At 45.1% G+C, this 22,874-nt stretch overlaps 1 protein-coding gene across 1 annotated transcript in view; it reads right to left on the bottom strand.

Annotated features, from left to right (window-relative positions):
* Positions 1–1,760: 1,760 nt before the first annotated feature.
* LOC110525848 (palmitoyltransferase ZDHHC8B) overlaps positions 1,761–22,874 on the bottom strand; it is an 82,716-nt gene continuing 61,602 nt past the window's right edge. Inside the window, exons 2-11 of the mRNA XM_036979983.2 lie at positions 17,885–18,006; positions 13,215–13,372; positions 12,292–12,464; positions 11,824–11,926; positions 11,445–11,536; positions 10,695–10,830; positions 10,275–10,392; positions 7,658–7,764; positions 6,398–7,479; positions 1,761–5,056 (exon numbers count right to left, since the gene is read on the bottom strand). Coding sequence (XP_036835878.2) covers positions 4,900–5,056; positions 6,398–7,479; positions 7,658–7,764; positions 10,275–10,392; positions 10,695–10,830; positions 11,445–11,536; positions 11,824–11,926; positions 12,292–12,464; positions 13,215–13,372; positions 17,885–18,006 — 2,248 coding nt within the window. The 3' untranslated portion in view covers positions 1,761–4,899. The remainder of the gene's footprint in view (positions 5,057–6,397; positions 7,480–7,657; positions 7,765–10,274; positions 10,393–10,694; positions 10,831–11,444; positions 11,537–11,823; positions 11,927–12,291; positions 12,465–13,214; positions 13,373–17,884; positions 18,007–22,874) is intronic.

Below are 22,874 nucleotides of genomic sequence, written 5' to 3'. Positions count from 1 at the left end.
TCAAGGAGTCTGAGTACTTTCCGAATGCACTGTATATTCTGTCATTAACACAGAACGGGCAAATGTCCAGGTGCCATTTTTCACCTCATGTTCAGACAGCCTTTTACAAACAAGAAAAGAAAGATGCAAAACACTACACTGAACAAAAATATCAACGCAACATGCAACAATTTCAAAGATTTACCTTAGTTACAGGTCATATAAGGAAATCAGTCAATTGAAATAAATAAATGAGGCCCAAATCTACGGATTTCACATGACTGGGAATACGGACTGGGAATCTGTTGGTCACAGATACCTTAAAAAAGGTAGGGGCATGGATCAGAAAACCGGTCAGTATCTGGTGTGACCACCATTTGCTTCATGCAGCGCAAAACATCTGCTTCACATAGAGTTGATCAGGCTGTTGATTGTGGCCTGTGGAATGTTGTCCCACTCCTCTTCAATGGCTGTGCGAAGTTGCTCTATATTGGCGGGAACTGGAACATGTTGTCATCCCACACATGCTCAATGGGTGACATGTCTGGTGAGTATGCACGCCATGGAATAACTGGGACATTTTCAACTTCCAGGAATTGTGTACAGATCCTTGTGACATGGCGCTGTGTATTATCATGCTGAAACATGAGGTGGTGGCGGCAGATGAATGGCACGACAATGGGCCTCAGAATCTTGTCACAGTCTCTGTGCATTCATATTGCCATCGATAAAATGCAATTGTGTTCGTTGTCCGTAGCTCATGCCTGTCCAGTTTGAGGCAGGTTGGACGTACTGCCAAATTCTTTAAAAAGACATTGGAGGTGGCTTATGGTAGACAAATTAACATACAATTATCTGGCAACAGGTCTGGTGGACATTCCTGCTGTCAGCATGCCGATTGCACGCTCCCTCAAAACTTGAGATATCTGTGGCATTGTGTTGTGTGACAAAACTGCACATTTTAGAATGGCCTTTTATTGTCCCCATCACAAGGTGCACCTGTGTAATGATCATGTGGTTTAATCAGCGTCTTGATATGCCAAACCTGTCAGGTGGATAGATTATCTTGGGCTCCCGAGTGCCACAACGGTCTAAGGCTATGCATCTCAGTGCAAGAGGCGTCACTACAGTCCCTGGTTCAAATCCAGTCTGTATCACATCCAGCTGTGATTGGGAGTCCATAACAGTGGTGCACAATAGGCCCAGTGTCGTCCGGGGTAGGCCGTCATTGTAAATAAGAATTTGTTCTTAACTGACTTGCCTTTAATCATAAAGGATTTAAAAAATCTATGCAAAGTGGAAATGCTCGCTAACAGGGCTGTAAACAAATCTGTGTATGAAAAATTTCTGAGATCTTTTATTTCAGCTCATGAAACATTGGACCTTACATGTTGCGTTTATCTTTTTGTTCAGTGTACAGTGATTTTTTTTATGAACAAAAATTATAGACCAAATATATCTTATTTTCTTCAGTGAACACAAAAAAAACTGTCCCATAGTTTTATGTATGACTTTCCATACGTCTTACGTAATACAATTGGTTTGCTGTACCAAACAGCTGCTGAAAGATGGATTTCTTGTCTTCAGTCTGAAACCTGTTGATGTTCTGAACAGACAGACTGACAGTCAGGATCACCCTGAGCGTTAACAGAGTCAGGGAAAGTAGCCACTTTTTAACATTTTTTTTTTAACAACATCTGCTTCCTATGACTTTCATTGCTTCATCATACAGTTTCATCAATAACTTTTTTTACACTGCAAAATACAACAAACTAGTATACCCCCTTCTCTGTATGCCTTATGTTATTTATTATTCACTTAAGTTATAAATTATCGACACAAAAATCCACTCAAATACAAACATCCATTCCAAGCTTGAGCATCTGAATAAAAAGCAAGATGTTGCAAACATTTTCAAAAGGTTGGGTATATATATAAAAAATAAAATAATAATAATTTTGAAAAACAATGGTGAGTTTTCTTTATTTTATAACACAGCTGAAGACTTCTTTGATTTTCAAGTTTTTTTCACACTTGATTTGAATCATAACAAAACACAATTATACATGACATTAACATAACTTATTATGGGTAGACCTATTTTTACAAAAAACTACTAAGTCACAAAAGTAAGAAATTGCCTGTCAGATGTTTTGGCTGTCCATGGCTGACTGCCAAGCTGGTGGGATTTGTACTGAATATGGAGAGGACTGTTTTGACTGGGTATTCAGAACTGATCACAGACAACAGCCACCACTGTAACACTCAGTAGCACAGGCTTTTGTGTATGTGCTTAGCACTGATCTGTGTCGGGGGTCACTCTAACATAACATTTAAACTAATAGATAGGGTGTTGGACTACATATACAGTGCATTGGGAAAGTATTTTTTCCTCATCAATCTACACACAATACCCCATAACGACAAAGCAAAAACAGGTTTTTAGAATTTTTTGCTAATTTATTTAAAAAAAAGAAAAACCGAAATATTACATTTCCATAAGTATTCAGACCCTTTACTCAGTACTTTGTTGAAGCACCTTTGGCAGCGAAGACAGCCTAGACAGTCTTCTTGACAGTCTTCTTGGGTATGATGGAACAAGCTTGGCACACCTGTATTTGGGGTGTTTCTCCCATTCTTCTCTGCATATCCTCTCAAGCTGTGTTGTCTTGGTTGTGTACTTAAGGGTCGTTGTCCTGTTGGAAGACGAACCTTCACCCCGGTCTGAGATTCTGTGCGCTCTGGAGCAGGTTTTCATCAAGGATCTCGCTGTACTTTTCTCCGTTCATCTTTCCCTCGATCCTGACTGGTCTCCCAGTCCCTGCTGCTGAAAAACGTCCCCACAGCATGATGCTGCCACCACTATGCTTCACCGTAGTAATGGTACCAGGTTTCCTCCAGATGTGACGCTTGGCATTTAGGCCAAAGAGTTCAATTTTGGTTTCATCAGACCAGAGAATCTTGTTTCTCATGGTCTGAGAGTATTTAGGTGCCTTTTGGCAAACTTCAAGTGGACTGCCATGTGCCTTTTACTGAGGATTGGCTTCTGTTTGGCCACTCTACCATACAGGTCTGATTGGTGGAGTGCTGCAGAGATGGTTGTCCTTCTGGAAGGTTCTCCCAATTCCACAGAGGAACTCTGGAGCTCTGTCAGAGTGACCATTGTTTTTTTGGTCACCTATCTGACCAAGGGCCTTCTCCCCCGATTGCTCAGTTTGGCCAGGCGGCCAGCCCTATGAAGAGCCTAGGTGGTTCCAAACTTCTTCCACTTAAGAATGATGGAAGCCATTGTGCTCTTGGGGACCTTCAATTCAGCTGAAATGTTTTGGTACCCTTCCCCAGATCTGTGCCTCGACACAATCCTGTCTTGCAGCTCTACGGATAATTCCTTTGACCTCATGGCTTGGTTTTTGCTCTGACATACACTGTCAACTGTGAGACCTATATAGACAGGTGTGTGTCTTTTCAAATCATGTCCAATCAATTGAATTTACCACAGGTGGATTCCAATCAAGTTGTAGAAACATTTCAAGGATGATCAATGGAAACAGGATGCACATGAGCTCAATTTCGAGTCTCATAGCAAAGGGTCTGAATACTTATGTAAATAAGGTATTTCTGTTTTGAATTTTTTATAAATGTGCTAACATTTCTATAAACCTCTTTTCGCTTTATCATTATGGGGTGTTGTGTGTAGACTGATGAGGGAAAACATTTATTTTAATCAATTTTAGAATAAGGCTGTAACGTAACAAAATGTGGAAAAGGTCAAGGTGTCTGAATACTTTCCGAATGCACTGTATGTTGCTGATAACGTACAGACTGTAGCTTATGGTATACTGTATAGGTAAATACTGGATCTCAGCTAGAGTTTGGATTAATATGCTCCTCTCCTGTAAGCCCTAAAACACCTCCTCAAAACTCAGAGGATAAATGTAGATTAGGAGACATTCAAGACCTGTGTCTCTGAGTGCAACACAGCACCGTTGTGTTGTCTTTTGCTCAGATCAGTCAGCCTATTAAAGATTGTATTGATCTAAAACTCACTGGTTTAATGTAATCTTCCCTCTGTTCCACTCAGTAATGGCCAACATGTTGTTGATGGACCAGACAGACATGGTCATTTGGACAGGATATGTGAAGCACTTTGAATACCTAAGAGGGATGCTGTATGCTTGAATCCAATGGGGTGCTGCTATACGCATAACTTATTGGTTTGGAGATGGCTATCCATACCACTGCTATTTTAAAGAATGTGACTGAACAAAGATGTGTGACATCAATTGTATGAGTTTGTGTGTCTGGCTGTTAAAATCTTGTGGTCTGTGGGTGTGTAGTGAGTGTGTAGTGAGTGTGATGATGACACATATTTAAGCTATAAGGCCCGTGTGGGTTGTGGTATAAGGCCAATATACTACGGCTAAGGGAGGTACGGCTAAGGGCTGTTTGTATGCACAACGCAACGCAGAGTGCTAGGATACAACCCTCAGCTGTGGTATATTGGCCATATACCACATACCCCCAAGGTGCCTTATTGCTATTATAAACTGGTTATCAACGTAATTAGAACAGTAAAAATAAATGTTTTGTCATACCCGTGGTATATGGTCTGATTTACCACGGCTTTCAGCCAATCAGCATTCAGGGCTCGATCCGCCCAATTTATAACAGCAGATAGACCGCAACTGAGAGACGCCGTAAACAATACATTTAAGATCTGTCTGTCTGATTCAGACTTTTCAGTGACAACCAACACAACAAGCCACAGAATTCAACAACACAACACTCTGTACAAACATCAGCCCTCTTTAGGTTGAAGTTGCTCTTTTCCCGGTCGTGGATGTTGTTGCCATTGGAGGTTGTTGCCATGACAATGCTGCCTTCTCCTTTAAGGTTTGGTGCCCCGGGCCCCGGGCCCTCTTACACAGATATCTCATAGGTGGTGCCACCCACCCCGGTCACCTTTTTGACATTACTGTGGCGGCTAGGGCTGAGAGGGTTGCCCTGGGCACTGGAGCTGTTGGGCCCTAGATGGCAGTCCGTTTGCCCATTCACTTTACTTTGCATCATGGCCTCTCTGAATGGGTAGAGAAAAACAAGAGGGCATAGTTATTTGAAAGTGAGAACTAACTTTGCTTTAGATAGAACCCCCCCCCCCTGCACATGGATTATAAAACACAGAAAGTGTGTATTGTTCTTGCATGCATGTTCTGGTGATGTTAGTAGTTGGTGTTATGTCCCAGGAGCATGCTTGATGGAAATGACCATGACACTAGTTAGAGTAATGAAACACATGCCAGTGTCCCTGCTGGTACTAGCGTAAATTACCATGAGTGTTGTATTCATGACCCCAAAATCTGTATGAAATGTTATGAAACAAGGGCTAAGGTAGGTTGGGTTAGAGCGCGGTTGCATGGTGCGGTGGGCCTCGCGGGGCATGGAGTGGCGACACAGCTACATTTGTGTGGCAGAAAGAGAGTTCTACATTATTATTCTGAAATGAATTCCATGGAAGCTGTGCCGTTTCCATGTGTCTTTTGTTTCCCTTTGGAAATGAGTTGTAAACAGGAAGTGGGAAGGAAATCGACTGTGTGTGAATTGTGGTGTCTTTTCCTGTTCAATAAAATATGATAAAAGAAGACATAAGGGGTAAGCCGATAGATAGTGTGTCGTTAGTGATGTTGTGGGTTTGTATGGAGTTTCTGTAGGTGGTGAAAACATGCATAGAGAGACGTAAATGTTAATGTTGCCCTCCCAGATGGAAGGGATGCGACAGGAGGGAAATAAGCATGCAAACAGAAGGAAATGATCGTGGGGTAATGGAACTTTATTCATCCGAAAGACAGATCATTTAGAAAAATACAAAAGTGGACTCCTATGAAGGCACAACATTTAAATCCAGTAACATACACAGTACTTCATTTGGATGAAAGGGTATAATATCTCAAATATACTGTATGTACACAGCACAGGAGGCTGCTGAGGGGATGATAATAACAATAATAACAATAATAATAATAACCACAGGAGGTTAGTGACACTTTAACTGGGGAGAACGGCTCATAATAATGTGAGCGGCGCAAATGGAATGGCATCAAACACCTGGAAACTATGTGTTTGATGTATTTGATACCATTCCACCAACTCCGCTCCAGTCATTGCCACGAGCCCGTTCTCCCTAATTAATGTGCCACCAACCTCCTGTGGTATATAGAATAGACATGTTAACACCTAGCCTAAGCTCTCTGAGGCTAATTACTCATCCTGTGTGGGGGGGGGGGGGGGGGGGGGGACTTGAGCCCATACACTGCTAGTTTCTTCCCAGTCAGCCAGCAGGGCTTCCTGTGGAGACTGAGGTCTGTATCCAGCCCCATTTCATGCACCCCAGAAGACGTTAGGAGGACGTTAGGATTCATACCTTGGGCCACCCAGGCGGGGTGAGTCTGTCCTCTCCAGGGCATGGATAAAGGAGAGTTTCTGGTGGGTGTAGGAGGGGGATTGGGGCATGGCGGGGGAGTGGTGGGGCTGATGGGCTGGGGAGCGGTAGGAGGGCTCGGAGGCCCTTCCTCCCTGCATGCTGCTGTCAGTGTGCAAGGAGCTGGAGGAAGTCCTGGGGGCACGTACCAGAGAGGAGCCACCAGAGGAGCGCAGCACGGGGGTCCGCGGCCCGTAGCTCACCACCCCCATCAGGTTGTCCCTGGAGCCTCCATAGGCCGGGGGTGTGGGGCCTTTGGAGCTCGGGCCCCGGGGCCCGTCTGGGTAGCAGGCGCTAGGAGGCAGGCCGTACCCTCCAGGGCTGTCAAACATGCCTGAGTCCTGAGCCTGATTATAGGCCTGAGCCTGAGAGTGTCCCCCGTGGTGCAGCAGCAGCTTCTCCTTCTCCTCCATCTCCTTACGCTCCTGGATGGATGCCATGATGGTTTTGGAGAGGTTGTCATAGCGCACCGGGGACGGGTCCCGGTCCCGGGGGGACTGCCTGCTCATGCTCATCCCTACCCCCCTGGAGCCCAACATGGGACTGAAGCTAGGGGGGACCTGCTGCCTCTGGCTCTGCAGTTCAGGCCCCCGCACATGGCACATTTTGGTTGGCAGGTAGGGTGTGTGGAAGCCCATAGAGGGCATACCGGGGTGGGCCATGCACTCTGCCTCTGTGGCTGGGGAAATGCTGGGGTTGAGCAGGCTGTCGTAGGAGAGGCTGCCGTTACGGTTGGACAGTGTGTTGGGGGAGAAGACGCTCTTGTAGGGGGTGGAGGTGGCGGTCTCGGGCTGCAGGGTAGGCAGCTGGCCCTTGTCCCTGCGCTGGTGGGCCTGCTTCAGGCTGAGGGAGCGGGAGTTGATGAGGTAGGAGTCCAGCTGCAGTGGGGAGGACTGGAAGGTACGGTGGAGAGGGGCATTGTGGTAGTCAGGCAGGTCCAGGTTGGGCTCTGAGCGGTAGTCAACGTGGCAACGGCCCTCCTCCAAGATGGCTGACGCCTTACGGTGGTCATCTGGCATTACAATCTGACAAGACAAAACAACACAGAAGTAGTGAGAAATATGACTGGATTATTATTTTGACTAGCCATATTATAATAAAAAGGGTTTTATTATATTTCACATTCGCAACTGTGCAGGAATACAGTAAAATACTGGGAAAGCCTGTTTGCGATTACTATCAAATTCAGTCATTTAGTCTGACCTTCTCCCCTGCTGCGTTGTAGTGGACTTTAGGGATGGTGCCGAACGAGGGCCGGTACTTGTACATGGCCGGGGTTGAGGGGTGGGTCTTGCCAGTTAGGGAACTATCTAGAAGGGTAGGACAGAGAGGACAATGTTACTGTGTGAGAGAGAGCCAAACAGTCATCAGATCCCAGCACAACAATCCGCCTGTTGTCTGTTCAAATGATGTAAGCATCCAAATTCATGGTGTTAGAATTGATAGTGTTGTCATCAGAGCCTTTCACGGCTCATTATGCTGTGAAAGTCTTTCCCTCAGTTCAAGCTAGGATCTTGGAAAGGCAAACAGGAAAGAATAGACATTCAGCAACTAACAATATACAGACAAACATCATTAGAAATCATCCTTGCATTGAAATCCTTGCTTTTATTTTTTTTAGCACAACAGACAGTTGATATGTCCCACCAATGTTGTCAGGTATATCTTATGGCTCTGGCAGTGATTTTGTCATTGCAAATAATGCAGTAACATAAAACACCACCAAGTGGCAGTAGAGCTACAGTGGGGGGAAAAAAGAAACAGGAAGGTCCATACAATGAAACATGACATTCACTGAGTGTACAAAATCCTAATATTGGGTTGCTGAATGGCACGCATACACAGTCCATTTCTCAAAGCTTAAAAATCCTTCTTTAACCCGTCGCCTCCCCTTCATCTACACTGATTGAGGTGGATTTAACAAGTGACATCAATAAGGAGATCATAGCTTTCACTTGGATTCACCTGGTCAGTCTATGTCATGGAAAGAGCAGGTGTTCCTAATGTTTTGGACACTCAGTGCTGATGTAGCCTTATACATACCATTGCAGTGCATGGGGAAAAAAACCTGCAGTGTATGTCATGTTTTGTAGCATGTTGTACTACAGTACCCATAATGCTCTGCAACTATATCCGGTTTATCTTACTAGACTGTTCAAATAAAATAAAATAAAATGTTACTTGTCACATGCGCTGAATACATCCTTACTGTGAAATGCTTACTTACAAGCCCTTAACCAACATTGCAGTTCAAGAAATAGAGTTAAGAAAATATTTTCTAAATAAAATAAAGTAAAAAATAAAATAAATAAATGAAAAGATAATTAAAAGCGAGTAGCAGCAGTGTAAAAACAAAGGGGGGGGGGGGGGGGGGGGGTCAATGTAAATAGTCCGGGTGGCCATTTGATTAATTGTTCAGCAGTCTTATGGCTTGGTGGTAGAAGCTGTTAAGGAGCCTTTTGGACCTAGACTTGGCGCTTCGGCACTGCTTGCCGTGACTTGGGTGACTGGAGTCTTTGACTATTTTTGGGCCTTCCTCTGACACCGCCTAGTATATAGGTCCTGGATGGCAGGAAGCTTGGCCCCAGTGATGTATTGGGCCGTACGCACTACCCTCTATAGCGCCTTACGGTCAGATACTGAGCAGTTGCCATACCAGGCGGTGATGCAACCGGTCAGGATGTTCTCGATGGTGCAGCTGTAGAACCTTTTGAGGATCTGGGGACCCATGCCAAATCTTTTCAGTCTCCTGGGGGGGAAAAGGTGTTGTCATGCCCTCTTCACGACTGTCTTGGTGTACTTGGACCATGATTAGGTGTGGACACCAAGGAACTTGAAACTCTCAACCTGCTCCACTACAGCCCCGTCGATGTGAATGGGGGCCTGTTCGGCCCACCTTTTCCTGTAGTCCACAATCATCTCCTTTGTCTTTCTCACATTGAGGTAGAGGTTGTTGTTCCTAAAGCTAACACTGTGGTGTCCCATCTCCTTTTTTATTTAACCTTTATTTAACCTTTTTTTAACCTTTATTTAACTAGTCAAGTCGGTTAAGAACAAATCCTTATACAATGGTAACAGAAGCAAGGGGCAAAACTGTCAAACCTTTACTATAGCCCACTCTCAATAGCTTGTTCACTTAAAAGGTTGATTTAGCACAAAAAGGCAGTCATTCATATGGACAGGATCCTTCAGATAAATATTCATATTCTTTTCACCTTCTTCTACGGCAGAATTCCACCTAGAATACAGTAACATAGAGAGGGAGTGATTCATGCTGTAATTATCTCCTCACATTCCCCTGAACACATCTCACACACACTCACAGTCTGGAGCAGATTCACTGAACCAGGCCCGCTCACGACAAATTACACCTAATTTCTCCTCGCTGATGAAGAGTCCTGCCACACTGGAGTTCATTCATCAAGCCCAACTATCTATATAAGTCATGACTCTAGCACTCAAATGAGATGGAGCACTTTTAAGGGGCCAGAGAGAGCAGTTTGGTTCAAAACACCAGAGAGAGAAAGGAGAGAAGGTGAAAGAAAGAGGGCGAGAGAGAGGGGGATAGAGAGGGCGAGAGAGAGGGGGATAGAGAGGGGGATAGAGAGGGTGAGAGAGAGGGCGAGAGAGAGGGCGAGAGAGAAGGCGAGAGAGAGGGCGAGAGAGAGGGGGATAGAGGGTGAGAGAGGGCGAGAGAGAGGGGGATAGAGGACGAGAGAGAGAGAGAGAGAATGAGAGAGAGAGAGAGAGATACACACAGAAAAAGAGAGAGAGAGGAATGTGATGATTTTGCATAGAGTGCTCATTACGTGCTACTTGCCTTTGCTGGATGTCAGCTGGCTCTTCAGCTGGTTGTAGCGGTCTGCTTTGGGGGGCAGCGGGGGCTGGGTGTCTAGGCCTTTATCATCCAAGGCCAGGCCATCCAGACTGATCTTTGACTGGAGTGGGGGGAGGACGAAGGGACGAGGAGTTTAATGTGGTCTTTAAAGTCAACAGCAGGTGGAGGAACAGAATGGGGAATAGGTCTAGGGATAGGACTGGGGACAGGGCAGGGTACAGGACAGGGAATAAGGCTAGGAATTAAGTAAAGACACTGACTAGGAATAGTTCAGTTGAAGAGGACTGGAAAAATGACTAGGGGAAAGAAGGAGAATAGGACTGGGAATAAAACTGTGGATAGAACAGGGCATAAGACTAGACAACGAAGACTGTTGTGTCTACTGAATGTACTGAATCTTACTTTAGACCGGAGGATACTGGTGTGGATCCCGTTGTCGCTGACCTTGATGCTGATCTGTCTGTCAGAGATGTCTGGTCTGATGAAGGGGGGCTGGATGGAGACAGGGGGCTTCTTCCTGGGGTCCACACCTGTGTACCTGTATAGAGGAGAGGAGAGACAAGAGTTGACTTATCATATGAGAGTTATGTGACAATGACAGAATATGGCAAGACAGCACAAACAGATCTGGGACTCAGGCTATACGGGGGTATTGGGGGCGGCTTCGATGGCTGATAACGATTAGACCAAAACTGTTTCATCCCCACCCGGGTAACGTCTCTCTGTGGCTATCTACACTGTTCATTTTAGCAGTGTAATATCTCCCAAAAGGTATTTTTAATCTGGCTGCTGAATATGCGAATATGCGAAAGTGTGTTTGTGCTGTGCTTGATTTCCCCTTCACTGTTGTTCTACAAAGTGATTCAATTCTCCAAGCCATCTGCCTTCCCCCAGGGGTAGCTGGCTTCATCCAGGCAGAACAGGACACACCACACACATACACACACATAGCCACACATACGCATACGCACAAAAGCACGTACAAGCGTCTCACTTTGGACATTGTCGCAGTTCTGTCTCAGCTGTCCACTCAGAATGATTACAACAGAATTGGTACCGTAGCATCCCCCTGGTCGACTTTTTAATGGTCAGTCTGCCCAGCTCCCACCAAAACCCACACCCCCTTCACGTAGGAATCCATGTCCTCCTTACCTGGGCACCAAGGGAGCACACAGGACATACTTGATGTTGCCACAGCAACCCTGCGTGAAGGGATTTACTCCTCCGCGGAACTTGCCCGTCACCTGAGGAACAGAATGCGTTGTTAGAGTGGGAGGAAGAGGAGACCCGAGGCCAGAACACACACACACACACACACACACACACACACACACACACACACACACACACACACACACACACACACACACACACACACACACACACACACCTAGAACTAGCTAGCGGATTTGAGTTGGGAAGTGAAGATGCAATGCTGATATTTTGTCCTGTACGATACATGATATAATGTACTGTATGTGAGTGTGTGTCTGTGTCCCCGTAAGTTGCTCTTGGGCGGGCCCCGTCTCACCTGTTCGTTAGTGGTGCGACCTCTGGCGACAAGGACCATATGGAAGCCTGTCAGGCCCATGACTGGAATGAAGAAGAGCCCTGCTATACACATCACCACCAGACTGGGCACACACAGTCAAGGCATGCACACCATTTTCTGGACCCATTTTAGCAGCTGCAAACCAACCAGCACTGCCAACAATGACCGTATGGCTGTCATCAATGGCCGTATGGCTGCAACTGAGCCATTCAGACAACCCTTTTAGAGGAACAGGCATTTCTGTACACAACAATCAAACATTTTCATACTTCACCAGCAGGGATGTGGTTCATCTGTCAAACCATACAAAATGAGGGGTTCCAGTCTAGTGGTCTATCTTAATGCTTAGACACACTTTTCCACCAGGCCCTTCAGAACAGAACACAAAAGGCACTAGTTATGTTATGGGTGAAATAAGACCCGGCTGGCGGCAGTGTGGAAGGATACGTGATGGTAGTGTGCAGCGTGCCCAGCCGCTCCATGTGGTGCAGCACGAACAGTAGGCCGAAGGAGAACACGCCGACCATGTGGATGCTTAGCGACAGCAGGAACAGGAAGAAGTAACGGTAGTTCCTGCGTCCGATGCAGTTGTTCACCCAGGGGCAGTGGTGGTCAAAGTCCTGAGGAGGGACAGAGAGATGGATGGGTGTTAGACGATGGTCATAGGGCAGAGTGGAGATGAGCAAGATCAGACTCTATACTACATGATGAAGCTCTTCGGTGCATTCAAACACTCAACAGAGATGGTTCGATCAATTCCATAACCTCTGATTGCAAGTCCGATTTCTGAGGTCAGTAAGTTGCTCTTGGGCGGGCCCCGTCTCACCTGTTCGTTAGTGGTGCGACCTCTGGCGACAAGGACCATATGGAAGCCTGTCAGGCTTTTTTTATGAGAATCTAATTTAGCTGCCTTTGATGTCGTTTTTGGTTGCAGTTGAGTATCCACTGAAGAACACTGCATCGTTGGAAGTGGAAGTTGTTTGGCTGACATATAGTAGGCTACCTCACAACCTTCAGTTCAAAGTCAGATTTGACCTCTTTCATGGAGTGTTAGACTGTACATGAAAGAGCGAGGCAGAGCCACATCAGTAGGTTACTGGGGGAAGCGACACAGCTGGAGAATGCCACTTCAAATGGGAAAAAAAAGTTATGAAACCAATATTCTATATTACGTGAATACAGCTTGGATATATGGTGTAAAACATGATGGAAATCCAACAATGAATCATATTGTTCACAGACAGTTGATTTAAAGGTCTTATCTGTGAAAACATACCAGTCAGTTGAAGTGGACACAAATAGCAACAAGGCTAACAGCACATTGTACTGTGAACAGCTGATTACTGGGCGTTTGAGTGCGTGTGGCTTACCTCCACGCAGTTGTCACACACGCTGCAGTGGGAGCAGCGGGGCGGTCTGTAGAAGTGACAGGTGGCACACCACTTCATCCGGACCTGAATTCCCTTGATCTCCACGTTCTTGTAGAGAGGCGCCCGGAAATCATCGTCCTTGTCCTCGTCCTCCTCCGCTGTGCCGCAGGGTGAGAATACACACACCATTAGCAGGAAAGTACACTCACTCACACACACACACACACACACACACACACACACACAAATCTGATTTATATGATTCCATTTGACAGGGGCAACAGGAGGTAGACTTAAATAAGCTAGCTCCCATGGTTAGCTGTCTGTACAAATGTACATTTTATAGACACAATGCACTCTGTAGCCCACACATTTGGCATTTAAACAAGGTAGTGAACAGTAATGTTTAAAGCCCAGGAGGCTGGCATTCAGAGAATGACTCAAAATCCCATTCCAGCCACACCGCTGGTCATTACACCGCTGGTCATTACACCGCTGGTCATTGCACCGCTGGTCATTGCACCGCTGGTCATTACACCGCTGGTCATTACACCGCTGGTCATTGCACTGCTGGTCATTACACCGCTGGTCATTGCACTGCTGGTCATTACACCGCTGGTCATTACACCGCTGGTCATTACACCGCTGGTCATTACACCGCTGGTCATTGCACCGCTGGTCATTGCACCGCTGGTCATTGCACCGCTGGTCATTACACCGCTGGTCATTGCACCGCTAGCCATTACACCGCTGGTCATAGCACTGCTGGCCATTACACCGCTGGTCATTACACCGCTGGTCATTGCACCGCTGGTCATTGCACCGCTGGTCATTGCACCGCTGGTCATTACACCGCTGGTCATTACACCGCTGGTCATTGCACCGCTGGTCATTACACCGCTGGTCATTACACCGCTGGTCATTACACCGCTGGTCATTACACCGCTGGTCATTGCACCGCTGGTCATTACACCGCTGGTCATTACACCGCTGGTCATTGCACCGCTGGTCATTGCACCGCTGGTCATTACACCGCTGGCCATTACACCGCTGGTCATTACACCGCTGGTCATTGCACCGCTGGTCATTGCACCGCTGGTCATTACACCGCTGGTCATTGCACCGCTGGTCATTACACCGCTGGTCATTACACCGCTGGTCATTGCACCGCTGGTCATTACACCGCTGGTCATTACACCGCTGGTCATTACACCGCTGGTCATTACACCGCTGGTCATTGCACCGCTGGTCATTACACCGCTGGTCATTGCACCGCTGGTCATTACACCGCTGGTCATTGCACCGCTGGTCATTGCACCGCTGGTCATTGCACCGCTGGTCATTACACTGCTGGTCATTTCACCGCTGGTCATTACACCGCTGGTCATTTCACCGCTGGTCATTACACCGCTGGTCATTACACCGCTGGTCATTACACCGCTGGTCATTTCACCGCTGGTCATTACACCGCTGGTCATTACACCGCTGGTCATTGCACCGCTGGTCATTACACCGCTGGTCATTACACCGCTGGTCATTACACCGCTGGTCATTACACCGCTGGTCATTGCACCGCTGGTCATTACACCGCTGGTCATTGCACTGCTGCGGTCGTTCGGAAAAAGTACATTTCCACAGGTTTAGTGGATCTTTGCACAACTAGCCACTTTAGGCTTAGTGAAATATTCATATTTCTATGCGGAGTCTATTGCTCCGGAGAGAGATGGAACATAACACGTGATGTCTTTCAGTTCATCAAAGAGCCCATTCAACCTGAAGGAGGATCATCACGGGGCTCCTTCTAAATACACATATTACAGTCCCCCCCCCCGTTCAATACCTGGAGGGAGACGAAAAAGAACAAATACACTCTGAACACACACACACATCCTACTGGGAGACATATCTGTTGTTCTGAGTCTTAGATTTAAAAAGGTAACGGACTGAGAAACTGAATGAAAACATCTCCCCTGCAGCCTGCTCTTTCAAAACAATCCTCAGCAGACATATTAATGAGAGGCTTTATCATCCAATAAACAATAGAAGGCTTTATATTTAAAGGCCTTATATTACAGAATAATATCAGCCTTTATATTTGAACTTGGTAGCCACATTCACTGTACCGGTCAAAAGTTTGGACACACCGACTCATTCAAGGGGTTTTCTTTGTTTGAACTATTTTCTACATTGTAGAACAATGGTGAAGACATCAAAACTATGAAATAACACATGGAATTATGTAGTAACCAAAAAAGTGTTAAACAAATCTAAATATATTTTGTATTTGAGATTCTTCAAAGTAGATACCCTTAGCCTTGATGACAGCTTTGCACACTCTTGGCATTCTTTCAACCAGCTTCACCTGTAATGCCTTTCCAACAGTCTTGAAGGAGTTCCCACATATGATGAGCACGTGTTGGCTGCTTTTCCTTCACTCTGCGGTCCAACTCATCCCAAACCATCTTAATTGGGGTTGAGGTCGGGTGATTGTGGAGACCAGGTCATCTGATGCTGCACTCCATCACTCTTCTTCTTGGTCAAGTAGAACTTACACAGCCTGGAGGTGTGTTGGGTCATTGTCCTGTTGAAAAACAAATGATAGTCCCACTAAGCGCAAACCAGATGGAATGGTGTATCGCTGCAGAATGCTGTGGTAGCCATGCTGGTTAAGTGTGCCTTGAATTCTAATTCTAAATCACTGACAGTGTCACCAGTCAAGCACCCCCACACCATCACACCTCTTCCTCCATGCTTCACTTTGGGAACCACAGATGCGTAGATCATCTGTTCACTTACTCTGCGTCTCACAAAGACACGACGGTTGGAACCAAAAATCTCCAATTTGGACTCATCAGATCAAAGGACAGATTTCCACCGGTCTAATGTCCATTGCTCCTGTTTCTTGGCCCAAGCAAGTATCTTCTTCTTATTGGTGTCCGTTAGTAGTGGTTTCTTTGCAGAAATTTGAACATGAAGGCCTGATTCACGCACGTCTCCTCTGTACAATTGATGTTGAGTGTCTGTTACTTGAACTCTGTGAAGCATTTATTTGGGCTGCATTTTCTGAGGTGCAGTTAACTCTAATGAACTTATCCCCTGCAGTAGAGGTAACTCTGGGTATTCCTTTCCTGTGGCGGTCCTCATGGGAGCCAGTTTCATCATAGCACTTGATGGTTTTTGCGGCTGCACTTGAAGAAACTTTCAAAGTAGTTGAAATGTTCCGGATTGACTGACCTTCATGTCTTGAAGTAATGATGGACTGTAATTTCTCTTTGCTTATTTGAGCGGTCCTTGACACAATATGGATTGGTCTTTCACCAAATAGTGCTATCTTCTGTATACCACCCTTACCTTGTCACAACACAACTGATTGGCTCAAACGCATTAAGAAGGAATGAAATTCCACAAATTAACTTTTAACAAGACACACCTGTTAATTGAAATGCATTCCAGGTGACTACCTCATGAAGCTGGTTGACAGAATGCCAAGCGTGTGCAAAGCTGTCATCAAGGCAAACGGCGGCTACTTTGAACAATGTCAAATATAAAATATATGTAGATTTGTTGAATACTTTTTTGGTTACTACATGATTCCATATGTGTTATTTCATAGTTTTGATGTCTTCCATATTAATCTACAATGTAGAAAATAGTACAAATAAAGAAAAGCCCAGGAATGAGTAGGTGTGACCAAACCTTGGACGGGTACTGTACGTCATACATGATTCACACCAATTACAGAGAAGGTCACAACACTCCTAGAAGCAGGGATTTAGCTGCAGTTTGTGGAGGCAGAAGTTGTACAATTATCCATGTGGCCACAGGCATCTCACTATAGTGGGCATACGTTTCTCTCTGTAACACTCGACCTCTCTCTATAAAACTACTGCTGCTCTCCCCTCGATCTCCATAGCAACCACAGTGAGGAGAGACCAGAAGGACACTGTCATTTCAGGGACATAAACAGTGACCTGGCTGTGCCATATGAGCCCTAGTAATTGTTACCTGTTTATGGGGGGAAGATCATTTCTTAAAGACACGTGCTTATCATTTTACAAGCACAACCACCATACAAGCACGTTACAACCATCAGGTGTAAATGGACCGCATTCAACGATCATTACTAAACATAGGGGCCGGGCTGTCCACCAGGAGAATGCATTGGGGACATATGATGTGCCACAGCGCAGATTATACAGTGGACGACACACACACACACACACACACACACACACACACACACACACACACACACACACACACACACACACACACACACACACACACACACACACACACACACACACACACACACACACACACACACACACACACACACACACACACACACACACACACACACACACACAGTTCCCTTCCTTTACTGTTACTAACAGCTGACTGCAAGTACTGGCAGTCATTTTCCTAAGGCGGCAGCGGACATCTTTAGCCTCGACCAGGGCTTGGTCACTCAGTCACAGGCCTGTATGTAATGCACAGCCTGGTGCAGAGAGGGCACAGTTATTTTCTCCAAAAGGTTGTCTTTTTGAGCTAATGGGTACTGAGAAAACAGAGATGAGAGAGCGAGCGAGAGAGAGCGAGAGAGAGAAAGAGAGAGAGACCCATTTATCTCATACAGACCAATACTGTCAGTGGTAAGGGGCACTGACCTCTGGGGAAGACTCCAGGGTCCATGAAGGTAGCCATGCTGAAGTTGGCCAGCACAAAGAGGAAGACGACGCCATTGTAGAGAGGCACACCGGGGGAGATCGCTTTGGTCAACCAGGGGCACCTGCAGAGGAAAGAGAGAGAGGACAGCCGTTAGGATCCTCCACTCATAGTTCATTCATTATTGACGTACCAAACATGTATGCACACTTGGATGCGCACAAACGTGCACGCACAGAGACATACACACACACACACACACACACACACACACACACACACACACACACACACACACACACACACACACACACACACACATACACATACACACACACACAAACACACACACACACATATTGTCGAATACCGATAAATACTGATAGAGGCATGTAATCAGCCTTTGAAATTAGGGATGGAGGGAGGGGATGCAAATAGGTGACTGCTGCACGCCCCTCCCCCACCCCATCACCTCAACCACACACGCCACCTCACATAGTCTCACCCACACACAGTCAGCAGTGCAAACAAGATTTTCAGCATCTTTAATCCCACGCAAATGGGAAAACAGCAAGCCTTGCAAAAAGGCGGACAAAAGGCGGTGTAAAAGCTGGAATTGCTTCTTCGCCTCTCGAAATTCAGAAATAATAGCAATGGCTTTATCAGCTATGCATGGGACAGATCAGATCTCCTCTCAGCCTCAGATATGTCAATGAGAGATGATTACACATGAGGACAGGACTGTACTGGAGTCCAGAGCTGCGCTATACTACAATGTCTAACATTTCCTGGAATTAGAGAGGAAGTTGCAGACAAATAGACTGGACAGGGAGACAGACAGACAGACAGTTGGCAGAGGTAGTGTGTTGCTGTTGTGGTTGGTACACACAACCTAACATGCTACCTCACTACATAAGGCTCCAGGGTTTTCCAGAAATCCTGTTTGAAAGATTGCTGGAATCAGGAGGGAATTAACAGAAAATCTCTGAATCCCCAAACTGGGATTTATGGAAAACCTAGTCCAGGACTAAAACCGAATCACTTAGACATTTTGTGTGTCAAGCTTGACTTTATCCACAGGCTTATTCATCATCACGTACTGGGAAATATGCACAGATACCTGCAACAATGCTACTTTCAAGAATAACAATTCCAATTTTTTAGCACTGCTCTCTTTTTCAATGGATATGTGGTCTGAAATGTCAAGACATTGTATTGACCCAGGAAAGGTCTCTATGCCTCATCGTTTCTGCAGGGTCTCCCTCTAGAGGCCCACCTGAGCCACAATGCAGAGCCTGTTAACTGTAGTCAGCCATAGACAGAAAGTAAGAAAGAAAGACTGGGTTTTATGTGGCTGTAAATGAGTGAGTGGTGTTAGTGTACACAACATTAATAAATTACATGTCTCCTGGGGGAGGCAGCGGTTTCGAGGAAGCGCCTCTTCGATCATGCCCGCTCGATCAGCGTTACTGCTTTACACACACAGTGCACACATACTGTATGTACACACACACACACACACACACACACACACACACACACACACACACACACACACACACACACACACACACACATGCACACAGCAACGAATTCCTGGTATCTGCTCATGGTGACGATCCTCATGGTGACGACCAAGGAGGGCAGTATAGGGAGAGAGGGAGAAAGAGTCATATAGGAGTACAGTCCACTGGTCGAACCCCTGCCTTGCTTTAACCTAACAATAACAATAATAATAATAATAATGATTAAACATACAGCCTAGAGCTTTACAGTGGTTTAATGTGTGTGACCCAGTTTGGCCTTTGACATAACCCATTGGCAATGGTGTGGGTATGTGTGTGTGTGTGTGTGTGTGTGTGTGTGTGTGTGTGTGTGTGTGTGTGTGTGTGTGTGTGTGTGTGTGTGTGTGTGTGTGTGTGTGTGTGTGTGTGTGTGTGTGTGTGTGTGTGTGTGTGTGTGTGTGTGTGTGTGTATAAGCACCTGTGTGTGTGAGAGAGTGACCCAGCTCGACATTTAACCCCCCCGTCTGCTATAGTGAAACTAACCGTGGCGGTCCGAGTCAAACACTGTCACAGGGTGAGACAGTACAGCTGTGGCCGGCTGGCTAGCTGGCTGGATGGCCTATGCAGATGCAAACAAGAGTAAAACAATCCAGAGCTTTGTCTGTCAGTGTACTGCATGAGGATAGAACACAAACAGCAGCCAGGGATGCAGGGGAAAAGTTAGGTTAGTCAGCCCCACCAATACTAATGATCTCTCCTCTCACATAACAACACCATACAGTACTTAGCCTACTCACTTCTAACAACATGGGTTCAGTTGGGGGGTAACAGAACATAGATTGACTAAGTTCTACCAAATGAACTTGGGAGACATTAGTTTAGCTTCAAATAAATGATCAGGGACAAGTAACACATTTTACCAGCTGTTCCCCCACCAATAAAATCCCTGGACTACGAATGATGTGTTTTGCCCACAGTGATAAGAACAAGGAGAGAGCCAAACAAAGCACAACCGTTTCAGCTGAAAGAGCATTTTAAGAGCCCAGGAGCAGACCACACAATGGGCGGAAAATGTGATTCAGAGACATTTGTTAATTAAGTGGCAACAAAGCCAATCACCAGTCTGTTTTACAGTAAACATAGGCACAATGCTAAATATAGCAAGTTGTCAAAAGTTTAAATGAAGTTTTCCCTGCTTTGGCGACTAACTGAACCTATTTTACCTATATACCTATAACCTCTTGAGTGTAGGGGGCAGTATTTTGATGTTTGGATGAAAAACGTACCCAAATGAAACTGCTTATTTCTCAGGCAGTTTTCTCAGATTTCTCAGAATCTAGAATATGCATATAATTGTCAGATTAGGATAGAAAACATTCTAAAATTTCCAAAACTGTCAAAATATTGTCTGTGAGTATAACAGAACTGATATTGCAGGCGAAAACCTGAGGAAAATCCAACCAGGAAGTGCCTAAGAGAAACGAATCTCCCTGTTCCATTGCATGCCTATCCTCCATTTAAAGGGATATCAACCAGATTCCTTTTCCTATGGCTTCCACATGGTGTGAAGAGTCGTTAGACATAGTTTCCGGCTTTTATTTTGAAAAATGAGCGAGAAAGATCACATCGTGTTATTGGATGGCTGGGTGCCAGCAGCGTTTTGCATGCGCCAACAGAGTGGAGCAGACATTTTCTCTCTCTCTCCTATTGAAGAAGCTACAGTCCGGGTTGAAATATTATTGATTATATATTGTAAAAACAACCTGAGGATTGATTATAAAAAATGTTTCACATGTTTCTACAAACTTTACGGATACTATTTGGAATTTGTCTGCCCCGTCGTGACCGCTCGAGCCTGTGGATTTCTGAACATAACGCGCCAACCAAATGGAGGTATTTTGGATATAAAAATAATCTTTATGGTACAAAAGGAACATTTGTGTAACTGGGAGTCTCGTGAGTGCAAACATCCGAAGATCAAAGGTAAGCGATTCATTTTATTGCTTTTCTGACTTTCGTGACCAATCTACTTTGCTGCTAGCTGTTTGTAATGTTTTGTCTGCTGAGAGAGATGTCCTTCCATAAACGCTTGGTATGCTTTCGCCGAAAAGCTTTTTTGAAATCTGACACGCCAGGTGGATTAACAATAAGCTAGACTGTGTTTTGCTATATTGCACTTGTGATTTCATGAAAATTAAATATTTGTAGTAATTTAATTTGAATTTGGCGCTCTGCAATTCAGCGGATGTTGACGAAAGTGATCCCGCTAAAGGGATGGGTGCATCAAGAAGAACCTGTTAGGGGGCAGTATTTTCATTTTTGGAAAAAAAACATTCTCGTAGTAAACGGGATATTTTGTCAGGACAAGATGCTAGAATATCATATAATTGACAACTTAGGATAGAAAACACTCTAAAGTTTCCAAAACTGTAAAAATATTGTCTGTGAGTATAACAGAACTGATGTTGCAGGCGAAAGCCTGAGAAAAATCCAATCCGGAAGTGCCCATGTTTTGAAAGCGCTGCGTTCCAATGAGTCCCTATTGAGCAGTGAATGGGCTATCAACCAGACTAGCTGGACAAAATGCTATGCTAGGCTATCGATAAACTTACACAAATGCTTGTCTAGCTTTGGCTGTAAAGCATATTTTGAAAATCTGAGATGACAGGGTGATTAACAAATTTAATTTATGATTTTCATGAATAGGAATATTTTCTAGGGATATTTATGTCTGTTGCGTTATGCTAATTAGTGTCAGGCGATGATTACGCTCCCGCATGCAGGAGTCACTAGAGGTCAGGGAGTCCCACTGACACCAGGGTCTCTTTTGCTAGGGAGCCCTGCATTTTACAATTACACAACAAATTACACATAGGAAATACACCAGAAAGCAATACAAAGAGAATACAAAAATACTAAACACACTCATGAAAAACAATCCCATTCCTCAAAGAGGTCTTCAAAGGCACCAATGCATCCAATTGTGGGGAACTCTGAAGATTGTTCCGTACATGAGTTGCAAAACCTGTCACCCATGATAAAACTAAGTGCACTATGGTAAACTGCATCCAAGGGCTTTAATGAAGTGGCAGCTGCATTCATGTAGATGATGTTGCCATAGTCTAGTACCGAAAGCAGTGTTGGGGAAGCTACTCTGAAAGTATAGTTTCAAAAGTGACCAATTACATCATACTAGAAGAAGTTAATAAGTTATCATTTTGTACATTTGAAATGTCAGACAACAAATTGCTAGGTCAGATAACTATGTAGTCCTACTTTTACAGAATGTGTTCTTTAGCCTATTAAACACAAGAACTGTTTCAAGTGAACATTATGCAGGGCTGATGCTCGAAAAAGAATGGGAATGATTGCCTACTACATCCATATTTTATTTTTGCAAAAAAAAGTAGTGTTTAGTAGTTAGTAGTAGTTTAGCAGTGTTCCAGTAGTTAGATACACCACTACATTGAAAAAACAACAAGTGAAA

This window comes from Oncorhynchus mykiss, chromosome 6, assembly GCF_057628025.1.
Source record: "Oncorhynchus mykiss isolate SJ-2025 chromosome 6, ASM5762802v1, whole genome shotgun sequence".
Lineage (NCBI taxonomy): Eukaryota > Metazoa > Chordata > Actinopteri > Salmoniformes > Salmonidae > Oncorhynchus > Oncorhynchus mykiss.
This window is presented reverse-complemented; position numbering and strand designations above follow the sequence as displayed.